The sequence below is a fragment of the Pseudonaja textilis genome, chromosome 7 (assembly GCF_049901715.1).
Source record: "Pseudonaja textilis isolate UNSWEBS1 chromosome 7, rPseTex1.2, whole genome shotgun sequence".
Lineage (NCBI taxonomy): Eukaryota > Metazoa > Chordata > Lepidosauria > Squamata > Elapidae > Pseudonaja > Pseudonaja textilis.
Window position 1 is genome coordinate 35,208,862 of NC_141996.1, and position 14,498 is coordinate 35,223,359.

The 14,498-nt window shown below is 36.8% G+C and overlaps 1 protein-coding gene across 2 annotated transcripts in view; it reads left to right on the forward strand.

Moving 5' to 3' along the window:
- Positions 1–14,498, forward strand: part of EPHA3 (EPH receptor A3) — a 218,075-nt gene that overhangs the window by 151,695 nt on the left and 51,882 nt on the right. For both annotated transcript variants that reach the window (XM_026700759.2, XM_087937437.1), the window contains 2 exons: positions 3,490–3,645; positions 5,558–5,893. In XM_026700759.2, coding sequence (XP_026556544.1) covers positions 3,490–3,645; positions 5,558–5,893 — 492 coding nt within the window. The remainder of the gene's footprint in view (positions 1–3,489; positions 3,646–5,557; positions 5,894–14,498) is intronic.

The window sequence follows — 14,498 nt, forward strand, 5'->3', positions numbered from 1 at the left end:
TATAACATGTGTCCCTTTGTGCACCCCCCCCAACAGAACTCACAGTGAGGACAGAAGTCCCTAACCCAGTCCCAATCTTATTACACTATGTGACCTTGTTGCACAATGTGCCGGCCCTGCAAGTCTATCATACTATGTTGACATGAGGTTATTTTCCATTCAGAAGTCTGACAGCCCATAGGTAGAAACTGTTCTTCAGCCTGTTGGTATGGCTGGCTATGCTTCTATATCACCTACCCAATGGAAGGAGAGTGAAGTTCTGACCAGGATGTGAGTCATCCCTGACAATTTTCCTTACTTTTCTAAGGCAGCGAGTCCTAGAGATGTCATCTAGTGGTATCAGGGAACAGCACACAATGATTTGTGCTGTGCTCACCACCCTCTGTAATGTCTTTCTATCCACGGATGTCAAGCCAGCATACCACACCGTAATGCAATATGTGAGGACGCTTTCTATTGTGGATCATTAGGAGATCATCAGTCATTGTTCCACTTTATTCTTTCACAAGACCCTAAGGAAATGGCCACCTGGGTTGTGTTGATTTTCCAGGTAAGATCTTCACTTAGGTAGACTCCCAGAAATTTAAAGGAGGAAACTCTCTCCACACAGCCCCCCTCGATGTAAAGTTGGGGCAGGTTCCTCTTTCTTCTTCCAGAAGTCTAACACCATCTCCTTTACCTTGCTGATGTTTAGGTACAGGTTGTTTTCTATGCACTATGAGGATAATTTTTGAACCTCCCCCCTGTACGCTGTTTCATCTCCACCTGTAATGAGACCCAATATAGTAGAATCATCAGCGAATTTAATGATCACAGTGGATGCATCAGACAATACAAATTCATGTGTTTACAGTGAGTACAGGTAGGAACTGAGCACACAGCCCTGTGGAGAGCCGGTGTTACGTTTCAGAGAGGTGGATGTGACAGACCCAGCCCTCACTGTTTGTGGACATCGCTCAGAAAGCCTTTGATCCAGTCACAGTTGAAAGAGGAAAAATCCAAGTCAGTCAGCTTTTCGATAAGGATGCTCAGCAGGATAGTATTGAAGACTGAGCTGTAGTCAATGAAAAGCATCCTGATATAGTTTCCAGTTTTCTCTGATGGCTTGCTACAGAATGTAAGGCAGTAGCTATAGCGTCGTGTGTTGACCTGTTCCCCCTGTAGGAAGACTGATGTTTGTCAAAGTCTGGTTGGAGGCATGTCCTAAGGTGTTGGAGAACCAGTCTTTTGAAGCATTTCATCACTACTGCCATTAACGTGATAGATCTGTACTCATTTAGATAGTTAATTGCTGTTTTCTTGGGGATTGGGACAATAGTGGCTGCTTTCAATCATGATGAAATACAGGCCATTTGCAGGGAGATGTTAAAGATCTTTGTCTAATTGATCGGCACAAATCTTTACCACTATCCCCAGCTACCACTGCCACTATCCCCAGCTACCACTACCACTCCATCTGGAAATGCAGCTTTACTGGGATTCACATCCTTCAGTGCAGCTCTCATTTGATGTTCATATAGGGAGAGTGGCAGGGAATCAGAAGGCTGGCAGGCAGAGGCTTCACCTCATAGTGGATGAAGATGTTCAACTCCTCTACTAATGAGGCACTGACTGTGATTCTTATGTTGCCCTTATAGTTAGTTAGATGCTGCAGTCCCTGCCACACTTGGTTCAGGTTGTTATCTACTAGGTGGTTCTCCACCTTATATTTGTATTGCTGTTTTACCATCTTAATGCCTCTTCTAAAGGTTGCCCTGGCTTCTCTTTCTCTCTATATATATCCCTGTCCCCTGCCTTAAAGGCAGAATCCCTATCTCGGCAGTCATCCAGTGTTGACAATTCCCATAGACTCTGATGCACTTGTCCATTGTTACATTGTCAGTGCACACTTTGCTTTAAGAGAGTACGGCATCAGTGTATTCATGCAAGTTTTGATGTTCAAATGCACTCCACTCAGTGGTTTCAAAACAGTCATGCAGCTGACTGAGAGCATCCTCTGGCCAGATTTTAATCATTTTCATGACTGGCTGAGTTACTTTCCTGAGAGGGACATTCTTTGGGCATGACAGAAGTGAAAGATGGTCGGATGTACCCAGGTGGGCGAGGGGAGTTACTCTATATGCCTGTTTCAAGTTAGCGTACACACATTCTAAAGTGTTCTTCCCTCTGGTGGAAAATTGCACGTACTGCACAAACTTAGGGAGAACTATCTTTAAACAGGCTTTATTGAAGTCCCCAGCCATGACAATAGCGCCCTCTGAGTGAGTTTGCTGCTGCCTGGAGATGACATCATATAGCTTAGAAAGTGCCACGCTGACATTGGCATCAGCTGAAATATAAATAGCTATAATAATTATCACAGTGATTTCTCTAAGCAGATAAAATGGCCTACATGTGAGTGTCATCAGTTCCACATCTGGGGAGCAATACATATAAACTATTCTGCTGTTAACACACCAGTCCTTGTGTATATAGATACAGAGTCCTCCTCCCTTGCTCTTACCAGAGTCACTATCAGAGTGATAAATGACTCGGCTTGTCAATTCCACTGCTTCATTGGGTACAGCTGGGTGTAGCCAGGTCTCTGTTACAATCATCACACAGTTTTTGTAGAAAAGCCTGCTTGCTACCATCTGCAGCTCTAATTCATCAATTTCGTGGATGAGGGATCTGGCCTTGCTCAAAAAGACACTTGGCAGTGCTAGTCTATGGGGCTGCTTTCAGAGCTGAGCCAACAGACCAGCTCTACAGCCGCACTTTTGTTTCCGTTCCTTTCACTTTCGTCAGCATCTCCCCGATCCAACGACAATCCATGGAGATCCTGGAAGTCTCCCTATGAACTTTGCTATGTTGCTGGCAAAATTGCTGGTAATCCTGGATTGACTTGCGAGCCTGATGTTTAGCAGCTCTAGGTGTGTGTAGGCAAAGTTTGCTCCTTGATCTACACTATGCACACACATTGATACACACATCATTCCAAACACCACACACTAATACCGGGAGTTTGGGGCTGCTGCGTGTGAACGCGCCGCCATCTTGGTGGCAGGAAAAATAGTATTGTAGCAAGGATGTCTATATTGGTTTAGACAATAATTAATAGCCATTCTGGAAAATGGCAGAGATTAATGAGATTAAAAATGTCCAAGATAAAACTGTTTCTTTTTTCTGCATGCAAAGCGTGTTAATGTAAATGAAATATGAAACTCTAGAATTGATTAAGAAAAAAAGAGAGGAAGGTTTAAATTAAGGCCCTGATTTTTACCAATTCTCCAGAATATGGTTTAGAATTAATATACTTTGCTTAGACTGAGGCAAAGTCATAAAGTGAATATACTTTGATACACTAAGACCAAGGCAACTACTTTTTTTTTCATATATGCTGTTTCAATATTGTCTTTTAGTTTTCAGGTGGAAAATCTTTTCCCTGCCTGGCAAAGAACAATGAAACTTTAATATGAAAAATTGTAAGCAAGTACTATTCTTTTACAGCTTGCCAACCAGGTTTTTATAAAGCCTTTGCTGGTAATGTTAAATGTGCCAAATGCCCACCCCATAGTTCAACAAATGTGGAAGGTTCTACAAACTGCAAGTGTGAGAAGAACTACTTTCGATCTGAAGGCGATGTTCCATCAATGGCTTGCACAAGTGAGTAACCTCATTATGATGACACTGGAACCTGTCCTTACATGTTGTTGGTCATTTAGGCCAGGAGTGTCAAACTCAATTTTATTGAGGGCTGCATCAGGGTTGTGTTGTCCTCAGGGCCAGGGTGGGTATGGCAGCGTGACGTCACTTGTGTTTGTTGGAGAGCACCTGTGATGGCCTGAGCACTCTGCCAGAGAAAGTGGAGCTTAGGAGAGCTGCATGCAGCCTTCACAAGCTCCCTTTTCACTGACAGAGGCACCATGGGCTGATTCATCATTATTTCCAGGCTAGATCTAAGCACCTTGTGGCCCGGATCTGGCCCCCGGGCATTGAGTTTGACATCCCTAATCTAGGCATTTTAGAGTATTTCCATGTCATTAGTATTTCCATATTAATCATGATTAGATATTGTTATGGTTGTTGGTTTGGGAAAAGGAGTGGAGAATAATTTTTAAACACAAAAATGCAAACTCCTGGAAGACAAAGTTTGCATTCTATTATGAAGAGAGAAAGAGGGAGGGAGACAAACCAAAGACTTGAACTCTGGAATCTGGAGGTAGAATAAAATGAAAGTGCATACCAATTGAAAAACCAAGCAGGTAAACAAGTTAAAAGTAAGATACCAGACTTGTACCAATTTCCAATAAACAGGAAACATGGGTCGAAGCAAATAAATGAAGACCTTCAAAACAGTTATGTAGGATCAGATAGGCCCAGAGACAATTTCTTTGTGATGTAAACAATAATATGGACATACCTTTAGTCTGTATTTCTACTTTAGTTTTTTATTGTTAAAAAAATTGAAAAAGGAACAATTTTATTATATCACTGTACATTGTGTTTGTATGGTACACCACCATTCTTATCGTTACTACTTTTTATTGCATTATCATTATTATGCACAGTAGCATAATAATTGTAATTAATACAATGTTATATTAGAATTACTTCCAATCATATAACTGGTTAATTATCCCTATATCTGGGTGTGACAATTCTCATTCATTCATTGTGGAAATTCATATATACAGTTGTCCATTGTGGAAGACTAACATTGAGCCTTGGGCTACATATTAAAAACCCGAGTACCTAGACTTAAGTCTGCTTTTTATTAAGACCGTATAAAGCTTTGATGGATGATTGGACTCACATGGTTTGACCGATTCCACCACTGAATTAAATCAGAGAAAAAAGCAACCTTTTTTTAAATTACTGAATTGAATTACTCCTTCCCATGGTTTACAAGCACACAAACAGCTTGTTGGTAGTCACTTAACCCATAATGGCAGCTAGTAAAATAGGACTGACCCTCATCTCAACTTTGATATTTCACAGGCCTGAATATGTTACCATTCCTCAGTTACCATGGCACATTGCATCAGCTGGATAATGAAAGCACAGCATTAAGGCAATGCATACTTTACTGATTTGGTTAATTTCTTAATAAAGTGCTTTATATGGCTATACGTAATGTTTTTATTGCCTTTCAGTGCTGCTGAATTTATTCATAGTAATAGCCTGAATATTAGTTAATTTGGAAAAGTGATTAAAGCTAGACATTAGAATACACGTGTTATAAAATTGGTTGATATCTCTTAAAGTATGTAAGAGAATATATAATAAATAATCTTTCTTTAGGACAGGGATGCGGAATTATGGCCTTTTATAACTTGTGGACTTTTAACTCCCAGAATTCCTAAGCCATCATACTGGCTCAGGAATTCTAGCAGTTGAAGTCCACAAGTCATAAAGGGGCCACAGTTCCCCACCTCTGCTTAAGAGATATAAGATAGATAATAAAACAATATGTCAGTGACAACTGTTAAATGCACGCTCAAATGACTTTATTTCTTGAGCAGAATTCAGACAGGATAATTAATACTTATTTTATTTTCATTCTCTTTCCACATAGGACCACCTTCTGCTCCCAGAAATGTTATCTCTAATATCAATGAAACCTCAGTTATCCTAGATTGGAGCTGGCCTTTGGACACAGGGGGAAGAAAGGATGTAACTTTCAACATTGTATGCAAGAAATGTGGAGGAACCAGCAAGCTCTGTGAACCATGTAGCAATATAGTAAGATTTCTTCCTCATCAGATGGGACTCTCCAATACCACTGTGACTGTAGTGGATCTGTTGGCTCATACAAATTACACTTTTGAGATAGATGCTGTTAATGGAGTATCTGATTTAAGTACCTTCCCAAGACAATTTGCTGCAGTCAGCATTACAACCAATCAAGCAGGTGAGTACAGAAATGGTCATTTTGCTATCACAGAAGAATGATAGGACTTGCAGTGTCCCTCATCCCTCACCCCTGTTCCTAACCTCTTCTTTTACTCAACCTTCAAAGCACCTTTTTTTGGTTTAATTTTCAAGCAAGTAGTTATATGGAAGGCAGGGATCTTACAGCTGATTATCAGTAGACTGTGAGTCAGCAATTATGTTGCTACAAGAAAGCAAACCTAATTTCCATCTCCTACAATATAAGCATGGTTTCTAAATCATGGGAAGTAGTTTTCATCTTCATTATTATCTTGGTATCTCAAATATGTGCCAAATTCTGGCTTTAAGGAGGATCATTATAAACTTGAAAAGATTGGAAGAATAGTAACAAGAATGATTCATATACTGTAAAGTAAGTTTTAGGAAGGCTGATCAAGGGATACATTTTTAAGATACAGCATTTGTAAGTATTCTGTCTTATGATTCACTTGCTGAATATAAAGACAGATAGAATAACTACAAATTCTTCCATACAAAGTTTTTTTTTATTGGATTATATTAGGTATCCTCTAGGTGACTCACAGTTATGTCGAGATGCATCTAATATCCAATTCTTTGCATAGTTGAAATCGTAGTGTAAATGATATTAATCTTTCTATCCCATAGTCACAGAGGCAGGGGGTAGAGCTGCCACCACGAGGCTGTGTTCAGGCAAGAGTGAGGGAGCTTCCCAGACATGATATTCTTCCGATTAAAATTGGAATTCCGATTTTTTGGGGAATCACCCCCCCTTCCCCCCTTCTTCTCCTCCCCTCAGAGGCCCCGAGTCAGTTGCTACCGCCAGCGCGGCTCCAGTCCCGCGTTGCCTCAGGAAGGGAAAGGCAAAAAGGAAGAGCCGCGGTGGCGCTTTGCAACAGCAGCAGCGGCACCAGAGGCTCAGGCGCAGCAGCTCCCAGTTTTGCCTTCCCGAGGCAATGCAGGACTGGAGCTACGCCAGCGGTAGCAACGCCGGACACCTGAGCGAAGCCCGGGCGGTGCGAGCGGAGGCCGCTGAGCGGCAGGAAAAGGGAGCTGGCCAGCCACAGACCAGCCGTCTCCATGCAACACGCCACTGCCCGGCCTTGGCGAGGGAAAGCAGCGGGTGCTCCCCAGGCAGCTGCCTCGGCCCCGCCCCCAGGGAAGCGGCTACCCAGCTCTGGAGCTGATCCACACGTGACCAGTTGGAAAGGAAGGGTGTGTAGCGTTGGTGTTGTGTGTGCGATTTCTTGGCTCGTGGCGCGGGGTCTCTTTTGGCCGGCCCCGATTTTTTTTTCAGAGGGGAATATCATGCCTGCCTCCCCCAACCCAACAAGGATCAATATAGCTACCAATCAGGATTATAGATGTAACCACATGACATGGACTACATTTCCCAGGATACCTTAACTACATTTACCATGATGCATTTCCTTAAGGGGACAGCTCACAATTCCTAACTAACTATCCCAAATCCCATTAACTCTAAACTGTCTGGACAGCTCAGTAAGAGAAAAAATTGACCATGGAATGAAACTTGTATTTGCTACTCAAGTCATTTGATCGCTATTTCTTCAGAAATGTCTGTTAATTACATCTTTGAATTATTATTTCATATTTCATCAGTGAGACTATTACTTTAACTGACTATTTTTAAGTTATCTTAATTTCCTCCCCAGAAGCATTAAGATCTTCAGTCATTGCTTTAGCTTGATTATTAGTGTAAAAACTCAGACTTGGGAGAAAGATCTATGATATATTTTCTCCTAAGTAACAAATGTTTCTTTATTCATAGCCAAGTCATCAAGAATTTTTGAACTTAGGAACATAAAATCTATTTTTGCTTTTGTCCACCTATTTGCATTGCCTGTTGCACAATAGTAGTTATATGAATTGAATATATATATATTTGGACAGTTTCATTTCCCAATTCCAAACCATTTCATTGCTTCTTATTGGGTTTCTATTGATCAAAATAACCCATGATTTAGGGTAAGTAGATTTTGTTATAATCTGCCCAGTTGAAGGACAGCTTTAATATAATTAATAAAGCAAAAATAGACATTCTTCTGAAATGCCATTGCCTCCCCCATTATCCATTGGTATTACCAAAGCGGCATTTACTTTTGCATTTTCTGAGTTCAGCTTATCTGACAGTTCTAATTCTAAGTACTGAGATAAATGAACTTATTTGGTAGTTTGAGCATACTTTAGCACTGCAATTTATTTCACAGGATTATAAACTAATCTTTTCCAGTTCTTTGGCACTGCTTATAGCATTTTAACTGCATTATCTTGTAAGCTTTTAAAGAATACATCTGGTGTTTAATCAACTCATGCAGCTTTGTTGTTAGCAATATTTTCTAAAGCTTATAAAATTTCATTTTCTATTATGACTGTCTATGGTTTAATGATCAAACCTTTATATTTGGCAATTTCTTCCTTTGTTTTCTTAGAGAGGGTGATGTTGAGGATACAGTTTTATATATTTCTATGATCTTCATTTTTGCACAAAATGTTCTTGATATTTATATTTTACTTAAATACCCTGTCTTTTCTTTTTGATTACTATCCTATTTTCTGTTCACTGCTTATGTACATATAATCCCCCCTCCCATTTTTCTTGATCCTGTGTTAGGTTTTCAATTTTCTGTTGCCTCCAGTATTCAGTATTTCTTCAGTTATTTTCAATGTATCAACAGAGATACGTTTTTGTGTGTGTGTGTGTGTGTGTGTGTGTGTGTGTGTGTTCATTTCAGATACTTTTGTTTGATTCTTCATTCGTTATATCATACATTTCTTTTTAGAATTCTTCAGGTACTCTATCAGATATAATTTATTAAATATTTTCAAAATAATATAAAATATAGTTGATACTGTAAGTTATTGGTCGGACTATTTGGCTTTATTTATTATTTTGTTTAAATGATAATTTTGCAAAGAACTCTGCCACATTCAGCACCTAATCTTGTTTTTGTTGGCTGAATGGCATTTGTTTTTCTTTGTTTACACAATGTGTAGTCAATTTTGATTTTTTTCCATCCAGCATTATCCATAAGGAAAGTCATCTTTAAGTTTGTTTGAAGAAGATATTCAACAAGGTATTTAAATTTTCTTGGCCGAATGCCATTAGTCTCCCTTCTACTTCATTTTATACACCAAGATCAAATTTCCCCATTATTTCAGATTTTGTTGTGTTTCCAAATTTAATATTCTGTTTTCTGATAATTAATCTGACAATTTTAAAAGTGTGGACAAGCTATTACAAATTACCATAAAATTGTTCAGCTGTAGCTTCCTCTGCCTCTACTATTACAGCATAGAGTTGAATTGCCACAATCTTGATTGGCTTGAATCAAACAAAGAACAGATTTTCATTTGTGGGATATATTGAAACACTGGCTTTGACACTATGTTTGTTAACAATTATGGCAATTCCATTTCTTCTGTGGTTTTCTAGTGTACAATAGAAGATCTGATTTTTCTTTGATGTGAAATGAAGTTTCAGTTCATTTCAGTTCACTGACTCCCAGAATGTCAACATTCAGTCTTGACATGTCTGCTCTAACATTGTTTAGTTTGCCTTGGTTTCTGGTTCTGACATTCCCTGTAACTGTAGGATTAATAGATATTCATCATTGTACTTTCCTTTTGTTCCTCTATCAACAGCAGCTGGGCTTCCTTTTGGCTTTAAAATGGCCACATAATAAGGACTTGTCTCATTTCTTCTTGTTATTGTTCGTTTCCAATAGCCATTGGACTTTTCCAGTGTGAAAGCTTAACTTTCTAGTATTATGCTGATTTCTCCTTCTTGCAATTGTCTAATTGTCTACTACAGTTGGTTGCTATTTCCATTTCCAATTGACTGAATTCATTTAATTTGATATTTTTTTCTATGACATATCCACCATAAGTGATTCTTCTGGAAGTGCAAAGTGTCAGTGTACCTCATTATGGGAGATACAAGTTTTCTTATTGTGCAATTTTATGTTTCATGATGTGGAGCACACTTTCTATACTCTTCAAGTATCTGAAGAGATTTCACACAGAAGAACAAATAGAAGGCCATGCTGTTTTCTGTCATCTTACTAGCCAATGTATTGCTTCCTATGGCAAAAGTTGTAAGCCAGATGTTGATTAAATCTACATTAGGTATTTTAGGGCAAAGAAATAGTAAGGACCATGACTTTGGTTAATTCAAATTAAGAATGCATAACATTAATTGAATAGAGGGAATATGAACAATCCCATATATTTAGCAATGTTTATATTCATGATAAACTTATTCTTCTGATGGAGCTTGTGCATCATTGTTGCATGCTTCTTTTTCCTTTCTAGTTTTAAATTGTGAGAAGTTGATTGTAAGTTGATTTAGTTTCACTCTTAAAGGAGAGAATTTCCAGTTGTTAGAGGATGTTATTACCAGCAAAAAACGTTTTAATTTCCAAACCAAGTGAGCAATGTAAAATAACATTTTGTTAAATGATTTTTTATTACTAAAATCAGATATTAATCAAAACTTCATACCAATGATACCTAGTGTAAATTATAGAGGTAATGTAAGTAATTAATTCTGATAATAGAAATGAAGAAAATTAAGTCCTTTTATATTATAAAAGACTAGCTTTCCTGCACATCCTTTTCTGTTCTCTTTGTAGATTCTGATCATCACTAGTTTTATGTGAATAATCATTTAAAATATCAATTATATTTATTTTTCCTTCACGCCAGGTAGATTTATCAGTTTTACAGATGGTCCTCAACTTACAACCAAAATTGAACTCAAAATTTATATTGCTAAGCAGGGCGTTTGTTAAATAAGTAACCCAGGGATACTGCAATCATCATAAATATGTACCACTTGCCAAGTATCCAAATTTCCATTATGTGACTATGAGGATCCTGCAAAGGGCTTTAGTATGAAGAATGGTCTTAAGTCACCTTTTTTCAGTACCATTGTAACATTGTAACCAAATGAACAGTTGTAAGTTGAGAACTACCTGTATTGCAGAATAAAATTGTAAAAATAGTTTTTTTTCTGGAAATTTTAAGGATTTAATACAAATCTAATACAAAATTTGTTATCTATTGCTGAGTATTAAATGCTATTTTATTTATTTGGCTAAATTATCAGTAAGCTCCTCAAACTGGCATTATATGCTTTATAGTTCAAAACATCATGATGGATCGGTGTTATAGTTCAGATAGGTCTGTAGACCAGTAAATGCTATTATTCCTAGTTCAAGAATTTTCATCCAATTAGCTAGAATAATTTCTGATTAGTAACTTGCATAAATCTTTGGCCAATAATTGATTTTTCCAAGTGGTTTTTTTTGTAATAAATTTTTATTATTTTTATATTTAAAAACATCTCTTTCAGTGAACAATGTGGTTTCAGGTTTACACTTCAACACAAACATGACCTTAGTACATATTTATCTTTCACATTCAATTCTATATCATATTATCACTTCTATTTTCCAGTAAATTTCTCCATTATTCTTATTTTCTTTACACTTATTAAATGCATTTCAATTTATATCTTATCTTAATTCCTTTTTCTATAAATGTTCTCAAATCTTATTCTCTAGTCTAACTTTCTATTTTTTTAATTCAAAATTCATTATACCTTAATACTTTTATCTGTCACATTTGCAATTTTGTCACATACTTTTATTTCATTATTCAATAAATTCCATCTTAAATCTAATAATTCCCCAAAATTTCCCCCTTTAAGTATTAATTAGAGTGTGCCACCCTTTTATTTTATACATCCCTCAATTTATTTCCTTTTAATCGATAATCAAAATTTATCATAATATAATCACTATATAACTATCACATTCTAATTTAATAACAATAATCTTCTAATTACTATATGTCGTGTGTGTGTGTGTGTGTGTGTGTGTATACACACACACACACATACACGGCAAGGTAGTATTCCCCTCAATTACTTTCTAAATCATTTATTTCAAATATATTGATCTATTCAGTTAACTCTAGAAATTGATTTTAGTTTTTCACTAGGATCCTCATAATTCAATTAACTATATTCTTTATTTTATTATCCATATATAAATTAACAACAATCCTTAAATAAAAACCCAATTAAAGAAAATATATCAGTTTCATTCTCATTTAAAAGCTACATTCTTATGTATTACAATACATTGCCTTGCAGAATCCCTTTTCTTTAATCTTTATCTACCCATTGTCTCTATGTCTCCTGACTAAACAATTTCTAATTATTTTTGTTCGGTTTCAATATATCCTTATTTTCTGGTTCTTTCTCTTATTACATCTTTTTCATTTCTTCCTTTCTTTTTTTATTCCAATTTTTATCTCCCTCCGTCTTTAAGACTTTCTTCTGTAATTCCCTTTTCTGCTTTGTTTGGTTTTCAAGACATTTTCCTTTTTAATTGCCTCATCAACCCTCCAAGTTTTAATTCCCTTTTTTTTTTTTCATTTTGATGGTCGTTGCTCCCTTTGTTCATTAAAGCTGGCTTCTTCTTTAATTACCTCCTCCCCTTCTGGTACTCCTTGTTGTTCTTTCTCCTAATCACCATTTCTAATAATTGTAAGGTAATAGATTACGATTCATTTCTTTCATTTAACATTTTTTTATGTTTCTTAGTTCCATTTTTAGTTCCAAGAAAAGTTCTTCCATTTTCAAACACTTCTTTTATATTTTCTTTATCCTTTTCTTTAGTATTTAAGTCCAAGCCAATTGTCCAGTAATTCAATTCGACAGTGTCTTTAATTTTTATTTCCAATGATTAGCTTCTATTAATTCTTCTTTAGGTTTTTTTTCCAAATTCATCAAATAGTCCAATACCCATAAGTTTAGATTTATGCCAAGATCACCAAACAGTCCCAGTGTAGTTTCTTCATCCTTCTTTCTTTTATTTTAATATTTTGTGTTTTCACTTTTCACTTGTCAATGTTTTATTGCAACAAAGTTCCTCTTATTTTGTATCAAGTTTCAGTTTTGAAAGAACCAGGCACTTTTTTTAAAAAAATCACTGTAATTTACTTTTACTATTAGGTGGTGCTCTGTTACATTCAAGTTCCACCCTTTCTATCCACTTTTTTTTTCTTTTTATTTGAGGTATTTAGCTTTTAAAAATCCAATACATCTAAATTGTAATTAATTTCTTTTTGGCACATTCAAGTTTAGCATGTAATTGCCTGTTTAGTGCCAGAATCATATATTTGTCCAAATTTTCTTCCAGCTTCTTCCTTCAATTTAGCTCCTGTCAAAATTCAAATCCTCTTTCTTTTTTTTTTCTACCCTTCTTTTCTTTCTCTCTGGTCACTGCTTTATAATCCTTTTAGAAAAATTCTTTATACCTTAATTCCAGGGTATCTTTATGTCCATGAGTTATGTCTGGTTTTCACACTGTTCACTGCTTCACTGCTCCAGCACAAAACTTAATTTCCGGATAGCTTTCCATTGTCAGGGCAGCCATTAAGTACTGCCGCTTAGTCCTGTCTTCGAAGGGAGTATACCTAGCCAGGGAGGGGAGATGTGGCTTCCCTTGAACTAGCTGGCAGTCTCACCTTCTTTCCCCACCCCTCTGAGGTGGATCGGTCCTGTTTGGGATCATCTGACGGGGCAAACACAGCTCAAAGCCACGTATGATCACGGTCTCTGGTCTGTCACCGATGGAAGTGCCACCGGAAACGATTTTTCCACACGTTGATAGAATAGAAAGATGTAATGGTATTAATGCTACATTACTGAAGATCCCTGATTTAAACCATGTTTCCATTCTCCTTTGAAAGTTGTGTGGATCTCTGTGCAATTATGGGATTGAAGAATTTGACAAATGGACTGCATTTTCATTATTTTCATAAATAAGACTATGTTTCTGTGCATTTCATTAAAAATCTGGCAAAAGGTTTAGAATAAAATTAGCAAATACCTACAACAATGTAATAAAATACTGTAAAATTCAATCAGTAACAATTATGTTCTGAAATAATGCCCCTCCATCTACTTGTGCCCCTTAGAACAAACTGGAATCTAATGTCCATCATATATCTACTGTCCATCACATTGAAAGTGTTTGGTTTGCAGTATGCTTGCTTATAGGCAAGTAAACATACTGCAGAAAGGTAGATTTGTTTGTGATGAAGAGAGTTCGGAGGTACTGCTGTGAGAATTACCATATGAGTGTCCTATGTGGTTTTAGTCTTCTAAATCTTTTCCACCATATAGGGCCCATCAATAAGCAGAAACAGAGATAGAATATAATAGAATATAAATATATTCTTATATTCATCACTTTATTTCTGATTCTCACCTATTGTTTGAACCCAGACTCTGAGAAAATTGCCTTTAAACTGGCTTTGTTGTCATTTCTGATATTGTGACAGTATCACACTATGACTTTAAAAGCTCATAGGATAAGTTTGAATCAGTTGGCTTTTTATTTTATTGTTAAGGGAAAGGCTTGTTGAACTGCAGTTATCAACCATGATGAAAGGAACAAATTCATCTCAGTTCACAATAATATGTTTTCACACAGATGTTATCTAATAACACCAATCAACCCTGCTTAAGAAGGGTCACTGGCTGCCGCAGGAGATTTATATAACATTCA